We start from the raw sequence: 17,825 nt of genomic DNA, 5'->3' as shown, positions 1-17,825 counted from the left end.
CACTGCGCCAAGTCGAGTTGAATGTCCAACAGCCCTGGAGACTGAAATCAGTGGAACGCAGCACTGACAACAGGTCAAACTTTCCCCATGCTGCCTTAACAGTGATTCGGGAGGACTGTTCTGGGGACACTGAAGCTAGTTCTGCTTCTGTGGTTAACCTGGTAAACTACAACTACGGATGACAGCTGTGAAGGTGTTTTTCATACCACTGACACCTATCCTGTTATTAAACAGAGGACCGAACTTCATTTTCTCCCCGGAGTCATCCATTCATGGTCTGTTTTGGCACAATAGCTCTATAGATAATTGTCAGCAGCAGGGTGCTGAAATGTGCTCGGAAGAAATCTATTGAAAACCCATTACCAACATTTTCAGAGCGCAGGCTGAGAGCATGATGAACATTTTTTCTGTGGATGTTTGACATCAGATATATTTATGCGTGAAGCCCCTGACTACAGCCAAAGAAGCAGAGGCACGCTTGAGTTTTAACGTGCAGTCCACTGCAAAAGGAGTGGATGCTACATCAATGGTATCTGAGATCCAATACCCTTTTTTACTTCTGCATGAGAGGATGCGCATTCCAAATCTAATGGGCAACAGGATAATAACCTATCCTACCACATCAATTTGCATTTTCAAACTAAAAAGAACAATACATTGCTAAAAGGAACATGTTTTAGTCTATTCAACAACAAAAGAATATACCGAACACCACATCATCTAGCACAAGTGGCACCCTCCCAGAACTGTACACTCCAGCAGGTATTGAACCTTTGTACTTTTCAGATATGTATACTTTAGGGGAAAAGAGCCAACAAGCAAATATTTCCTGACTGCTGTTTATTTTGAATTCTTTGGTTCTTCACCACTTGGATAATAACCAAATGTAACAAAGTATTGAAACCTTATGTATGACAAAAAAGATTAGAAAATGCCTCATCTCATCACTGGGGAACTTAAGTTGCTACAATATTATGAATAAATTTACAATGGGTTTCTTTAAAAACCTCAATAAAAAGCCAACTTTATACATACACTATCCCTTGTGAAGGATTTTTTTAAAATGTAATTTTGTTCCCAAGCTTTATCATTTGATGGTACTGAGGTCTCTCCCTACCCTGAGTTCTCTTCATTCACTTGCATTTTTAACCCTCTATTTAAAAAAAAAAAAAAAAAAAAAAAAAAAAAAAAAAAAAAAAAAAAAAAAAAAAAAAAAAAAAAAAAAAAAAAGTCTTTTTAACAAAGATTTATCCTATGTCATTGTGATATGACTGTCAGCTTGACCCCACAAAATGCACCTAGAGGCCTTTTTAAGCACTTTAAGTTACATGTTTGTCTGGTAAACCAATTTTGTTCTACCTAAACAACAAGAAATGTGCAGTAGGTCTACATGATCAACAGGACAGACATCTTAAAATGTGATTTTTTACTGGTTAATAAACCTAGAAGGAAGAACAGTGAAGATTATATATATGACCACCTAGAGTCACGCAGTCTCACACCAGAATATCCTCCCCTCGATAAAAATTACTAAAATAAAATCAGTGAACGTCTCTCATAATGGACAAGCCAAACTTTTTCATATATTGTCATCAAATTATTTATAAAATCCCACAAACATTAGTACACACTTAGCACCATAAACTTCCTTATGATTACTACAGGAAAAGGAAGGAAGGAGCCTAGTCACCACAAAGAAATCTGTACATAAAACTGGATACTTCAATGCCTTAGAATATAGGTTACACACACACTAAAAAAGCAGATCAGAGATAACAGATAGTGGTGCAAGAGTGAATGTGACAGCAATTAGCTGGCAACCTGATGAGAGGCGCAGCAGGCTGCCCTGAAAGCAGGAAGAGATGGTTTAGAAAAAGCAAGTTTCCCCTGTTAGATTTTTGTTGTGCACCTCACCTGCTCTGGAAGTAGTTTGCTAGCTCTGATGCTTCATGGTTCAGACTCCGCAGGTGAACGATTAAATTTCCAGAGTTGGTGAACATGGCGCCACATGTTTTGCACTCGTAAATCCGAGGCTTGCGGATAATATGCCGGGAAACCCGCATGTGGTGTTTATATTCCCCGAAGGAAGTGAAAGTGGCACTACATATCTGGCACCGGAAACAGCGTTTACCTTCGTGCTTCAGGCGATGCATCTTTAACGAGTAAGCTCGGGTGAACTTTTTCCCACAACGGTCACACTGAAATGGTTTAATGCCTGCAGGAAGAGAGGGGAAAATATGTGCTTTGAGAATCTGGAGGTCAGACTAGGCAACATCCTTTACACTCCCTAACGACCAGAAGGACAGCAGCCACAGCCAGGCAGATGAAATTCTGATTTTAGAGAGAACAAACTGGTTAACCATTGAAAGACAGAAGTGTTTAGCATAAAGTTGCAATTTCTCTGAATCAGCCCAGAAATCCTTATAATGAATAGGTCCTTCTTAGTTCTTATGCAGTCCTTCTTCCTTATAATTTAAACGAGTTGAAGCTTCTGTAGCTCAGAAACTCAAATAAAAGCCAAAGTGTGTGGTGCAGTAGTAGCCTTAAACCACTTATTGCCCATATTCTTCCAAGCTCAAAAAAATGCATATTTAAGCTCCCCTTGGTTAGCGCCTGCCAGTGGCTCCAGTGAGCTGGTCTGGAATTAGGGGATTGCCTGAACATAGAGATGTCCCAATTCAGCACAGGAGGCATCAGAGAAGTAGTATACAGCAGGTCCACACCATCTGAGAAAACCTCTCTATAATAAAGTGATCTTGTGAGGGCCAGGAAAGGAAGCCTTGGCATGCTTTGCAGAGCTAAAGGTGCTCAAGAGTTGCCTTGTAAGCTGAGGATCTGGCCCTTAGTGTTCCACCTATATTCCACATATCCAGTGTTGAAGTCTTGGCTCCCACCTCTCTTGTCATTTACAGAAAATATGCATTTCCAAGTGAAGATATGGTACTGACAGAAACATTTGCTCACTAAGTCATCACATCATAGCCAGGATTACTACAATACAAAAGGTTATACCACAAGAAGGTCCCAATAAAAGGTCTGAAACAGAAATTATGGAAATTCAGAATTCAAGCCAATAATCTGGAAGTCAGATCTCAAATTCATACTAGTTCAAAAGAAAATATAAATATTCAAAGGGCCTGAATTAGGGATGAAGCATCACAGACCAGGCTAACTTTACTCATCTATACCTCTGCTTTCCTTATGTGAAAGTGAAACCCTTTAATTTTGGCTTCCAAAATAGCAAATGCTATAGTTAAGGTTACACTGAGGCTTTTGATAAACCTGCTTTCACATGGTTAACATATGGAAGTGCTGCCCCTTGAGACAGAAACTTTCCATGGTTGCTTTCTGCCTCAAAGCATCTATTTTCTTGGAAAGTATGAGAAATACATCTCTTTAGTCATTTCAGTTAAAATACTTTCAGTATTTAAAATGTTTAAGTTGTTTTTCCACACAAACAGCTAGTAAAAACATCTCTCTAATTTTGCATTTGAGACTTACTGTGGGACTGCTGGTTAGTGGACCGACCTAAAATACTTCATACATGCTTGACTGATACTGGTTAGGACTCCCTACACCTAGTTGGGACAATTTAATAAGCAGTATGCACAAATAGCCTGTTTTATTAAACGTGAAGTACTGAAAAACTAGATTAATGGGTCATTACTTCATATCTAAAATCACAAAATGGCCATTTTGGTTAAGAGCAGTAGCATCTCTTGGTCTGGTCACTTGCCTTCGAGAAGATAAAGTGACAAGGAAAAAACTGGGGATCACAATCGATGTAAAGAGATAGCACTGGCACAAGTCTTGTTGCACTGCACTGACTGAAATCACTTAGTTTATTACGAAACAGGTTTCGACTACCTACTCTGTAAGAGTTAGGAGGCACAGGAGGAAATCAGGCAGGCATGATTAACACTGTTTCTGGTCAGTATCTGTGACATCCCAAGGACTCCCCGTCTAGGCAACTGATTTAATATAATAAAAAAAGCCAATGTAACAGAACGTCTGAAAGCCCTCACATTAAAAGGCATCTTGGGTGTGCCTCAAACCTCTAGTTTTATTCCAATAACTAATTCAATTAAATCAATTATTTTTAAAATCCACACACAGTTCAAGCATTCTGTGACAGACACAGCTGGCATTATCAGATCTCATTTAGCAAAAATAGTATGCAGACAACTAGCTAATCTCAGATTTTGGAGACTTCTTCCCCCCCAGAAGGGGGATGTAAAAAAGACTCCTTCACGTGTGCACACAGAACATCAATTAAAAACATTAGTTCCACACCTGCTGCACAACCAGCAAGCTCCCTTGGATGTATGTCCTACTTATTCATGGAAACAGTGACGTTTCTTACCTGAGTGGATGAGCATGTGCTGTTTTAAATTCTGAATGCGGGTGAATCGGACCCCACAGGTCGGACACTGAAAAGGTCTATCTGGGCCATTTGGGCTGGGTCTCTCTGTGCTGCTGGTAGAAGGAGCAATGTAGAGTTGATAGGGATACTGAACGTTCTCCAAACTAAAAGGAAAAAATTCACTCATTTACAAGCAAGCTGGAGAAAAGCGGAGGTGGCTTGTCCAAAACAGCTTGAACTTCAAATCTGTTTGTACAACAAGAAAACATGATTGTCCTGTTTAAGCAACAAATATTGTTTCCATTTATATTAAGTTGTATAGATGCTGAAAGCATCTTCCTGAAAAACTACTGATCTGCGCCGCCCTGGAAGTTTCATATTCACTGGCTTGCCACTATGGCTAGAAATGGAAACGGGCCTCTGATTTGTTTTATTAGAAATGGTTTCTGAATATCAGTTGCACAACCTACTTTACTTTTGAGGTACGCATCCTCTTCCAAAGGTATGTAACTAATTGCAACTGGAAAGTGTACCCATAAGAATTCTTCTTCTTCTTGGCAAGCTAGGGAAGCAAACAGCAATTTATTTTGTAGTTTCAGTGACATTTAAAAAAAGGAAACTGAGGCAGACAGCCATTTTTAGCTCAGGTCAGATATTATGATCGATGCAATCATCTGCAAATGTTATGTAGTACATATACACAAGCTCAACCTATTAGTCTGCCAGCAGGCAGTAAGATAATAAATGTGATTATTTCATACTGGCTATTTGGTTGATCCAGTCCTTTGCATGACAGGGGTTGTGTTAGGAATTTAAAAACTGGCAAACTGGTTACTAGGTTGGTAAGTAAAAAGGAAAGGAATATTTTATCTTCAAAGAAATAAGTTACGTGAAATGGACTACATACTTTCATCCATTCAGACTATTAAAACTGGGGAGAGAGAGGAAAGGGACTATAATGTTATAATCTGGCCTTCAACTTAATATTTTCTTCCTTGTAGACAGGCCGTAGTCATTTAACTATAATAGGAAAATGTATTTGCGTTTCCCTGAAAATTTCCTTTTTTCAAGCAAATGAGGCCAGTAAATGTCAGCCTGCTCACAGTTTGGGACAGAACCTAACCGTCACTGGGATGCCCTGTGCTGTGAAATCCTCTCCAACTGAGACAGCTTCCACAGCCAAGATAATTCAATTTTACTTTTCTAAATTACACTGTATTAAATAAACCCTGACGAAAAAGCACAGCAAGTTTTCCTACTACAGAACATAAAAAATTCTTCCAAGAAAAAGAAATATAAATTTTTGGATGCCGATTTCAACTAGCGTTCTACATGACTGCTGGTTTACAGGCTGGACTGGAACAGTGGACCGTAAAGGTCATAGAAAAGAAATCTTCACATAAACACAGATATTTTCCTAGTCTTCATGATACAAAGCTCCACAGATTAATGAAATAGAATCAGGACACCAAAATAAGGTACACCCTTTCCATCTTCTCTTGAAAAGAAGATTTCCAAACAAATGACACTGGCTAAAGCCTGGATGACTAATGCACATAATTTTGGTGAATTTATGTAGTGACAGCTTGGTGGTTGACCAGCAAGTCACAACACATGATCTGACTTCTCAGTCATAAGACCATCAGCCTTCTGACACATTTGAGTTGAATGTTTAACAAAAGAAAGACTGTTTCTTGAATTTACTTTAAGAGATGAGTGTTAGGTCTACTGCAAAGAATACTGGTCTGAATTCCAGGGACAACACTGGATCTCATTTGGGAATGGTAACTATCAGGAGGTTTTCTTTAATGTAGTATAGCAAGTATAACACTTTTCCACGAGAGCTCAAACAGGCTTGTGTTTTAAGGAGCACAAGGAAGTTTTGAGGTCATGCTCCATGATCTGAGAGAGAACTGGAATAGTGAAGTATTTCATTCTGCGATTTGTACAAAACTCCCTTTTTTAAACATCCCGATGACTTTCTACTAGACAGCTGCCCTTTTTCCTTGGACACACTTCTAAAAGCGCTCCTAAAATTCAAGGCTACATTCAACTTTAATATGGTTGTTAAATTACAGGCTTTGTATTAACCAGCAGAACATGTATCACTTCATTGAAGTATCCATTTTGTATTCAGGTTGGCCCTAAATGGATGGATTTCTTCAGTAACAGAATTTATCTGTAGGAGATCGACAATCCAATGCTAGTCAGACAACCAGGTTCATTGCCACTCTCTTCTCATCTTTTGTATGGTCCCAGAGAACGGCGGGAAAGATGGGAAGATAACAGAGGTACCGAGTCGCCTTTGGGAGAGGTAATTTGCCACCTTATCTCAGGTCCCGACACAGAAGCCACAGGATATTTCACTGCTGTTTCCACATGTAAAACGGTCAAATCACAAGCTCAACAGCTTGGGGGGTTTGTTTCTCCCCCACACACAATGAATGAGGCTCTTCCTGGTTGCTGGATCCACTGTTTATTCAAACTGCTGCCACGAAAGCTTTGGTACCCATGCCCCCTTGCTAGACAGTGCCCCCAAAAGATAAAGAGATTTTACTGAACCCAAGACAGAAGACCTTAATTTTTCTTTTTGATATCATCCTGTTTTCAAGTTTATTTATGAAAATCCCCTCATGTTGACTTCCACAGCCACAAGAAATTTGTTATCCACATTAGAAGCAAGAGTCATTTTGTTCCAGGTAGTTGATGCTGCGCTCCACTTCTACTGGTAAATACCTATTTCTCGGATTGAACTGAGCACCAGATGAGCCTGCTCTGTTACCCCAGGCTTGAATGCATCAGGATTGCTCAATCTAATTCACTGATAAGATCCCTTCAAAAAGACCCACCCAAAAAACTGATCCCTTCCCGGCAATTGAGGGAACTGAAAATTTACAGTGGGTTTGTAATCTCTGTAAATGGACATTATAGGGTGAAATGGAGAGGATAAATAGGGATTATTGGATAAATTTCATGAACTCGTTAAGCACTAATGCACGCCTGTTTAAGAGATCAGTATTTCTTACATGCTCCAAGAACTGTATTTTTGCCTCCATGACATCAGTTATCTTTATTTATGACCACCTTAATCTTCTGTTAACAATCTTCTAAGAGGAAAACTTGTACCTGATGGTACTTATCCTCAGCCCAAACTCATTTCTCTGGCCCTCTGGTTTCTTTATATTATTACTCTTATTACTTTATATTATGGCTCCCTGGCTTCTTTGTATTATAACTCTTAGATGCACCAGTCTTAACCCTGACTATTTAGCACTACTTTCTCTTTGCACAGAGACCTGAATGCAAATATTATCCAGAAAGAGATAAATGAATCCAGTTCTTTCTTTGCGGTTTCCATGGTTCGTTGTTTTTGTTGGGGGGGTTTTTTGTCAGCAATTTTGTTGGTACTAGGGTTTTTTAGTTAATGAGAAACTGCGTTATGATTGTTGTTCAGTACCATGAGATTTACTGTGGGCTATGGTGCTTTATGAACATTATTATACTTTATATTAAAACCAAATATTAATGCTACCCTGATGCTGGAAGAAACCCTGAAGCATCGTAAAAATCAACTGGTATTAAGCAAAGTAGGAAAAAGAAAATGCTGCCATTCATGTGCAAGCTGGCCTGCAATTCAAAGCTGGGGCTCAAAGATTAGTTCCCCAGAAGCTCTCCCTCTCTTTCCACTAAATAAAGCCTATGTGACCAAAATACGTGCATTTGTCCTGGAAGCCTAACCCAGGATATCAGCAGGGAATCCCTATGAGGCCTGTTACAACAGAGCCATATATTCCATTTCTGGCAGCATCTAAGAGGTATCCAGTGGTCTCTATCAGCAGCAAAGATGAGAAGCTTGCTCTGAAGTCGGAGGCTCAGTTGCTTGTGCAGACTGTAGGGATTCTGATTCAATCTTTCACCTGCCGTGCTGTCATTTTGGCATTATTCCCTTCATGGCCTTGGCTGGAAGAGGGCAGAATTCAGTCTTCCCCTGGAACCAGCAGAGCTCCCCAATGAAACACTTGAAAAGGAAGGAAAAGCAGACGGCACCGCCAGACGAGTGGAAACGTGCGTTTCTCAAGGGACAAGTAGCAGCGGCACATCTTGTGATGCTGCTACTTGTCCTCAGGGAATGACAGTGCTATGCATGCTCTGGCATGTGGCAGGTTACCCCAGGTGGGGTAAGGGGAGGCTGGGGCCAGCCAGCAGCCTTGCCTGGAGTCCTGGGGGCCTCCAGGAGCTGCAGCCACAGTGCTCCTGCAGCAGGGAGCAGGGAATATGGCTTTGGCCAGCCAGGCTCTGGTTTTGAGCAGTGCACACTGCTGCCATATGTGCTGCCCCATTTTTTGGGGGGTGTGGGGTTTTTTTGACCCCAGAATCTGCCTGCATGTGCAGCATGTGGCACTGCAGATGGGTCTGCAGCGCCACATAGTACATATCCATGCTCATCTGGATGTGGTTCCTCTTTTCTTTTGCCTCTGCTCTTCTTGGCCTAGCTCACTCCCTGAAGCCTGTTGTGGTGCCAGGCTCTGCAAATGCCTTCAAAAGGGAAGAAGAGCTGACAGCACAATCTCCCCAGAAGACATGCCACCTTGGGATATGACTGGAAATATCCTGGTACCTTGACCCATATTATTTGTAAGACAGCTGACCTTAAGTTTAGGATTTTACTCAAACAGTGCTGTAGCTAGATGGGCTGAATGAGCCACCAAATTCCTGCTAATGAGGCAGGTAAGACCGGGAGCAGGAAACTCTCCTGCTGCTGGTGACAGAGAGGTCTTGGTCTGTTCCCAGACTGAAGCACCGATTTGTAACGGATCTATGGACCTGTCCGCAACAAATGCATTCAATTTAAAAATAATACTTGATCTCACCCTAATTCTCTACTTCTATGCACTTCTTAACCATTTCAAGCTGTGAGAAATGGCTGTACCATCAGATAAAATGGGATAACACTGAAATGCAACAGATAAAAAGTGTCCAAAAATGTTTTGTAACAGTCACATAAAATAAAAGCAGCAATTTAAATAGCCCCCACCCCCAATACATTTGGGAAATGAATAAGAGTATGGGAAATGTTCCAATCGTCTCAGTCAAGAAACAAATTGTGTTAATTGTAGCTAAGAGTTTCACAACCTAAGATCTCAAATTCTATCAGCAATTTTTCCTGCTTTTGACAGTCTACAAATGCACGTTCAAGCATGAAAAACTAAATCCCAACAAACGTAAATATCAATATTCTAAGTTTATTTAAAAATGTCCTGTTTGTAAAGCGGAAAACAAACATTTTGAACAAATCAAGACACTTATTATGATTAGACCTTACAAGCCTTAAAATATTTTAGTGTTAGTAATCTACTTCATAACTCCTTCATAACTGGTATAAAGACCAGTAAAGCTAAACCAGTCATACAGTCATATTATATATCCACATTATAGAATTTTATTACAATCCAGTAACAAATCAGCAGAAGAAAAAATACTACAGAAATCAATTCAGTGACAGCAGATGAAATACATAACAATCACATGTGCCCCATTATACTGCAAGTAATAAACCATGTGACCTGCCTGAAACAAAACCCATTTAATCGTGTTAAATAATGATCATGGAAAAAGATATTTTACATGACAACATATTTTACATTGGAAGATAAAACTCTCACTGATTACACAATTTTATTTTACATTTAGGCGGACAGGTCTTTTTGCTTGTACTTGAAGTAGAAAGGAAGCACATTCAAGCATGTCTGGAGAACTGGAGTTTTGAAAACCTGCATTAATAAAGCAACCTCCAATTTACTTTTAAACTAATGATCCACAGAGAAAAAAGCCAATAAGGAAAAATAACTGCACATATATCAATTTGTTAAACAAGTACGCTTGAGAGCGATTCGGTCACAAACTCTACTTGGTGACGAAAGCAGAACACAAAGCCCTCATGCTTCTTTCAGACAGCCAAAAAATCCTTCTGTTCCTGAGAACCTGGAGGAAGTCTGAACTCTGTTTGGAGGTGCAGCACTTTTAGAGTAAGCCCAGGATATTCTAGGTAATGCTTCTCTTCAGAGGAAACATTTAGACTATTTTTTTTTGTTGAAGTGGGGAGTGTCTAAGATAGGGGTTTTACTGTACTCAGAACATGATATCCATCTCATTTCTAGAATACATCTAGATGCCACATTGTGAATTGAAAATAGCCAGCTTACTGTCCTGTGGATAAAATCAGGACCCCTTATAAATACACACACTCAGAAGGAGAGAAAATAGAGTGTGCACCTCAGGAAATTAAAATAGAAGTTATATAGCTCAAGATGATTTTTGTTGACTGCGAATTATTGAACAGAGCAGAGCCAGAAGGTAGCAATAGTAGATATACCCAAATATATATCTTGATTGAGAATCAAGTTGGGGCATACATAAAACAACTCTTCCTACTACATCAGGTTAAGGATAAACTACTTGAGACTTAGAAGTTCTACCTTAAACATTTAGCTTATTTATAGGGCATGCAAAAGCATATACGCTGTATTTGAACTTATAAAGTATATTATTTGCTTTAAAAAGCTTTAGTTTTGGAATGCAGAGTTTTGCTCCTAATAAACCTACACAGCCAGCAGCTCTCTCAGAACGATATGCAATACAGAAAATCCTATTGCATTTTATGGAGGGGCTTATTCAATTGGACTTAGGAGTTTTCGAGCAAAGGTTCAATACAGGGAATAAACTCATATTTTTCTCTATATGTAAAAGGCTTTCATTGTGAAACTGCATACTGTTAGAGGTCTCATAGCCTTTGAATCTTCCATGCAGTTTTGGCTTAATTTTTTTCCCATATTTTTGAAGAGTGTTTGAGATTAGCTATGGATGATATGTGCCTGTGCCAATTTGAATTTGTCACCTGGTATCTTTTTTCTACAACTGGTGCAGATATACCAGATCTATTTCAGATTTAACAAGTAGTTAAAAAAAAAAAAAAGAATATTTAGGAATTGGGGTTATCTTTAGCTATTACTACTCATAACTATATGTGGTAGTTATTATTTTATAATTAAATTTGCACACTTCAAGGTAACAAATGGATACAGCCTTCTCTGTCATAGTCTTCTCTCAGCAGCTCTGATTTTCTTTTAGGTGTAATCCTACAATGAAGGAGGCTCTACATGCATCTGCCAACAGAGAATTTATGTACTAGAAAAACACAGCTGCTGAGTGACAAAACCTTCTCTCTAAAACAGAGATTGTAGCATAGCCATGGTTCACTTCCTTTGCCCAAAGTTCCTCCCCTAAGTAATACGTAAACAACTAGGAAGATGACATAATAAAAGGTTCATTTTGAAACAGAATAGCTAGCTGCATACCATACCTGACACAGCCACAAAAGCAAGGACATAAAACATTAAATTTACCTTTACTCCCCCGAGAGCTACAGACTTCTCTAATAAATATTTCATATACTTCCAGCTATGAAACATAACCTTGACTTAACCCACCTACATATGCCAGGATTCCTTTACCCCCCTTTAGCAAGCTTCCTATTCCAAACACAAACTACTATATTACAGGGGTGTAGGCTGCCAAACGACTATATTACACATATATAAACTAAAAGTAGTAAGTCCAGGTAGTCAGTGGAGGTTAAAGGCTGCAGGTCCTGTCATGTTCCTTAGGGTAGTTATGGAAATAGTGAAATGTGTGCTTCTACATGCAAAAGCTAAGATGTACATGTTGCTTTGTGGCATTATGTCAGATATAGAACATATGAAGCAACTTTAGCTGTTTCTCAATGACATTTTTCTTGCTTATTAATAAAGAACAGTGATGAAGATAGCACACGACTATGGGTATCTGTCTCTCATCTCCAGTTCAAGTTGAAAACTTCTGAAATACATAGGAAATGAAGAGCAACAGGTAAGTAAATATCAACTTTCATCACCTGCATTGTTCTAAAGCATCTGAGGCTTCAGGCACTGATTGTACTTTGATCAACAGAGAAAGTGTACGTATGAACAGCTAAACATTCAGGGATTACAGTTGGGTAAGTTAATTATAGCAACAGCATACCACTCACTGCAGAACAGTTTGCACACAATGTGGGTACATACCGATCATCATCATCTGCATGAGTATTAGTGCCAGAGGTACTTTGGAGTGTGGGTAATCCTTCAGTGACCCCCTCATCTATTGAACCTGGGCAAGGAAAAAAGAACAACAACTTGCAATTTAATGGAAGTAAAGTACACAAATGTGCATAACTGCACAATAAATGACAGTGATTTCTTCTGCACTAACACCTCTAAAGCAGAAAATGCTAAAGTAAAACTTATCTGCGTTTCACCATATCTTTACACCATTTAACATCTAAAGACCAATTTAATCTTGCTGCTGTTCTACATCTTGATTTCCCCTGCCTTACACATTCGCCATATGATAGCTTTATTAACAGAATGCCAATCCCAGGCTCTAGGTGCCCTTGACAAATTAAAAAATGCAATCCAAAGGAGATGAAACAGTAGTATACTAGCCACCTGTCACTGAATGAGAGATGCAAGCACACAAAATGGCTCATTATGACTTCCAGCCAATGTCTTGGCAAATTCAGCTAAAATGAGCTTTAGAAATGAAATCTAGTACGAATTCAGCACTAAACCAAATGTTGACACCATCATTCCACTTGTACACTCAACTGCTGCCCAAAAAGGGTCCCTGTTGATGAGAATGGAAATTTCACCAGTGTACAAGAGCTGAGGAAAAGCATAAAGCTTTACCTTTTTGTTAAGCTAAGAGAGAAAGCGCAGGGAAGTGGGCAATGCTGTTGTGAAAAGGTTCCAAGTGGTACCAAGTATTATAAATGCCAGGAGAGGTGTATGATCCCAACAGCATTACCTCCTATCTGGTAATGCTGTCTGGGTCATACACCTGCATCAGCAGAACAAGTGCACTGCACTCCCCAGGACTCTGCATTCTTCCATTCCTTCCAATAAGCTCTCTGTGGCCATCTTCCCAGAGCTCTTTATTTCAGGGATGACCTTGCGTCTTTTAATCCCTCCTTTCCTTATGGCAGGGACAATGTGTATCCTTTAATTACCCCCCGCTGCACTGCCAATCTTGGCCCAGTGTCAGCTCTCTCTGTATGCCTCAATTCCTTCCATGTCATGGGCTCTGTGCTTGTAATTCTTCCTTCCATTGCAGATAACTATATTTTCTTCTTCTTTGGCCAAGGTCTTCTGTACCCCATGTCCTCCAGTGCCCCCATTTCCTCCAAAAATTTTGTTTTTAATTTCTGACTGGGAAAAATATTTCAGGGTGTCTTTTAAATTATGCTGGGGCCATGGACAAAGCCAAGATGCAAGTGGGAGATGTTAAGGTGGAAGGTGTTGATGGTTGCCATCAAACATTCCTTTGGACTTAGAGAAAGTTACAGACACAGGGAAAGGCGGCATGTGCCATGCACTAATGAGGTAAAAAGGCACCAACCCCATCAGCTTTCTGATTTTCACCAGAAGCACAGAGGAGCCATTTCAAAATTCCTCCACTGCATCTGGGGAGATGGACAGGGAAACAAAGAAACACCATAGAGCTGAATGGGAGCCCTTGCTCTGTGAGACCAAGTAGCTGTCACTGTTTTGTAGCATCATTCTGCATGCATCCTGCTGCAGGACTCCTCTACTCAAACTTTGTAGTAGTGGACATCTTAAATCCTGTATCCCTTGCCAGTTTGGTCTTATGGCTTTAGACATTTTAGGAAGTGCTGCATACCGAACCAGCTTATGGTCTAATTACATATAGCCTGTTACTGAGCTTAGTCCTACTATTTAAAGATATTTTAAATCATAAGTTCCCTGCAGCACCCTGGCTGAGAATCACTGCTCTAGTAGAAAGATATCTCTGTGATAAGCTAGGCAGTTTATGATCTGAGATCAGACCCTGTGTCATATTTCCTCAGTGGCGGCAACTCATTTTTCCACGTCCACCACTCACATACACTGAGTGCTGCTGGCAGTTTGTTCTCCAGAGAGGTTCCTGAACTTTTGAGATCACCGTGTCTCCTTCACCCCACCATGCAGCAGAGACTGACTTTTTTGACCTTTAGAGATTCTGTAAAGCCTGACTACTGGGACATGCATTAGGAGACGGCTTGAGAGAAGAGGGCTGTAATGGCAGAGGGTGGAACCTGATGACTAAACTCCATCAGACTTAAATGGGAGTAGGTCCACAGCCACCCACTCTGAAGTATAACACTAGGAAAAACAAGTCCCAAGAAAGAGTCTCCCAAAGAGACTGAAAGGAAGAAGGCAGATACCAAAAGAAAGATGCAGCGCCACTCGTGGAAAGGAGACAAACCTGATGGGAGACGCACCTCTGACAGCCTTCTGAAGATAAGGCTCTTAACATCAAATTTAAAACCCTGATATGGTACAACTTAAAATAAACTGGAGCTATTGTTGGGGTTGCAAAATTAGAGGTTATATAATCTGTAAAAATAGAGAGATTCATAGTGGCTTATTTTTCTCCTTCATGGTAAAGCCAACTCAAAATCTACCACAAAAATAAGCACATTTGCTCTTGGAGTTTTCATTCAATACCCTTCTCTCTGTAATGGAATTGATCTTAAGGAGTTATGAAAATGCCTTCTCAAACACAGCAAGCGTTGCTACCATAATGACTTATTTATAAAGCTCTCCTTCTTGTCTCTCTAGCATTATAAAGTACTCTCATGCACTGAGTGATACCAAATATAATAAACTGCAAATGAATGATTCTTGCAATTGCCTGAACAGTGAATAAGAGCTCTTTACAATATCAGAAAGACAGGCAGGAGAGCTTTTATAAATGCATTATAAAGTACTGAGATAAATATATGTAATTTTACAAGGAAAATGTCTGTATTCAGGGAAGAGGAAGCTGTATTTTAACACACCTCTCTGACCCCATTCACTACTGTGATATTACTGTAAAAGGCAACACCTCTTCAGGAAATAAAAGGGGATTGACATTGGTGTGCCCTGTGCTGCCACTATGTTTATTGTGTTTCTGGTAAAGTGGAAATCCTGCTCTAGAGCAAGAAATTTGCCTTTCGTTAGGAGACAGCAAAATGGGCCTATAATCAGGATGTTTAATAGTGCTGAGCAAAGAATGTTAAATGTAAATTCAAAGGCAATTCTGTTTTGCAGTCTTGGATCAATTTTTTTCCAGTGTCTGCAGCTCTCAAGGTGTAAAACACTGGATCAAAATGTAATTCTACGGACATTTAATTTTAAACATTATGTCTGCTTAACAAAATGGTGGTCAACAAAACACAATTCCTTCTTCTTAGGGGGATAAATATAAGTGGGGCACCTACCCTCAGTGACAAAACCCAGCCACAGCAGACAGTAAACCTGCCAGCAACTACATAGCTACTTCACTGCAAGCTGACACTTCCTTGAACCTGGGTGTGCAAAGTTGCTCGTCAGCAGATGTCATTTTACAGGTAATGAATCTCGACTAGGGCAGTGGTTCTCAATCTTTTTAGACTCAAGGCTTGAGACACCATCAGAAAAGGGAAGCTCTTAGTTTTCACTCATTATTTGACTAAAGAAAAATAATAAAGCAATTCTTCTGTTGCAAAGAACTCAAAAACACACAACAGTTCTGAATGTTTTCGACACTATGGATTAGGGATGTAAACAGTTAAATGGTAATTATATTAATACTGTTCAATAGGGCTGTGTGAAGCTTTGGTCCCTGATTTGATTCGGCAGAGATTTGGCCCGATTCCGTGGCCGAATCTCTGAATCCAAATTGAATCAGAGGACCCTTTAATCTCTCTGAATCAAATCGGAGAGATTTGGAAAGATTCAGTGATTTGGACATAGACAGGGCTTTAAATGTTTTTTCTACATACCTATAGGTAGCAGGGGCTCGTGAGTGCTGCGATGCTGGGGTGCATGGAGCATCCCACAGAAGTGCAGGGGGCTCCCCAGCATGTTCGGTAGCAGACCTGGAGGTGGATCAGAAGCACTGCCCCCCCCGTGACTGGTGCCTCCCGGGTCTGGGGGGGCACCCGGGGTTCCCCTGCAGCCGATCACCAAGTGGGGGAGGTGTGGGAGGGCCCCCTAGTGCGCTCCCTGGTGGACCCGGAAGTGGATCGGAAGTACTTCCAGTCCACTTCTGGCTTCACCACCAAGCATGCGGAGGGCCCCCTGCACTCCTGCAGGACGCTCCATGTGCCCCAGCATCACAGAGATCACAAGCCGCGCTGGTACCTCGAGGTATATAGGAAAAACATTTAAAGCTGTATCTAGGGCCGAATCGCTGATTCTCCAAATCAGCATCTAATTGTCATATTTGGATTTGGCTGGATCGAATCGGGGACAGTGATCCAAATCAACTAATCGAATTGCTGTCCCCGATTCAGGCCGAATCTGAAACAAATAGGGCCTGCTTCGCACACCTCTACTGTTTAACGTTTACACCCCCCTCTTCCCTCCTGCAGGTCACTGCTGCCTGTTGTTAGGGGAGCAGCTTCGGCAATGGCAGCCCAGAAAGCAGTGTGGATCTGGGCTGTGGCACTGCAAGGCTGCCGTGGCAATGAGGCAACAAGCAGTTGCCTGGGGGAGTGGAGCTGGGCAAAGTTGCACAGAGGAGCCGGCAGGTCTTCAATAGGAGCAGGCGCAGAGGTTGGGCTGCCATCATGTGCTGCAGGGGTGGGCTGCATGGAGCCAGGCACCCCCCTTCCATAGCACCCACACGTACTCCCACCTGCCAGGACAGTTGTGCCATGCCATACCCAGGCAGTGCCTGTAGTCTGCAGGCACCCAGAGCAGTGCCTCCCTTCCACCCCCTGGGCTCTGGCAGGTGCCACTCTGCAAGGACCCACAGTGGTTCTCCCAGCCTGGGGGCATGTGGTGGACAGAGGTGTCATGCAGGATCACACCTGTGGCATTTACCTGTGGGCTGAGTGCCTCTGCTAGGAGCTGCGACATCAGGTCAAGCCCTCAGTCAAGAAGGAGGAATACAGCACAGGCCCAGCTGCTGGTTTCATCGGGAGAGGAAGGAACTGCACTGCTCCTTCTGCCGCAGGACCGTTTAACCAATATAATTACAGGAGGTTAAACGGGCAATTTTTAAAACAACGCTTATACCCCTACTATCCATTCCTATTTGACATCTCTAGGTTTACCCTGTGAATCACGTACGCACACCTAGCAGTGCTAACGCTTCAGGGCAGCATGCAGCACCTTTGAAAGGATCTCAAAACACCCCAGGATGTCACTGCAGCCTGGTTGAGAATCACTGGACTATAGCAAGCTTTGGCAGGGAAGGAATTCAAGTGCACACAGTAAGAATCTGATTGTGGGCCAATGTTCCCATGGATTTTTTTGTTCAATTTCAGCATCCCCTTAAAAAGGAATTGTTATATTACTCCTTGGGAGTCCCTTTCTCTATGATCTAGTCCTGGTTTCACTCTTTGGCTCTCATTCCT

At 41.1% G+C, this 17,825-nt stretch overlaps 1 protein-coding gene across 2 annotated transcripts in view; it reads right to left on the bottom strand.

Annotated features, from left to right (window-relative positions):
- ZBTB44 (zinc finger and BTB domain containing 44) overlaps positions 1–17,825 on the bottom strand; it is a 31,952-nt gene that overhangs the window by 6,285 nt on the left and 7,842 nt on the right. Inside the window, exons 3-5 of one of the 2 annotated variants that reach the window (XM_006032127.3) lie at positions 12,463–12,547; positions 4,364–4,527; positions 1,915–2,215 (exon numbers count right to left, since the gene is read on the bottom strand). In XM_006032127.3, coding sequence (XP_006032189.1) covers positions 1,915–2,215; positions 4,364–4,527; positions 12,463–12,547 — 550 coding nt within the window. The remainder of the gene's footprint in view (positions 1–1,914; positions 2,216–4,363; positions 4,528–12,462; positions 12,548–17,825) is intronic. The other variant, XM_006032128.3, reaches the window with a different exon arrangement.

The sequence above is a fragment of the Alligator sinensis genome, unplaced genomic scaffold (assembly GCF_000455745.1).
Source record: "Alligator sinensis unplaced genomic scaffold, ASM45574v1 scaffold1153_1, whole genome shotgun sequence".
Taxonomy (NCBI): Eukaryota; Metazoa; Chordata; order Crocodylia; family Alligatoridae; genus Alligator; species Alligator sinensis.
The sequence above is the reverse complement of the archived record's forward strand: the minus strand, read 5'-3'. Positions and strand labels throughout refer to the sequence as shown.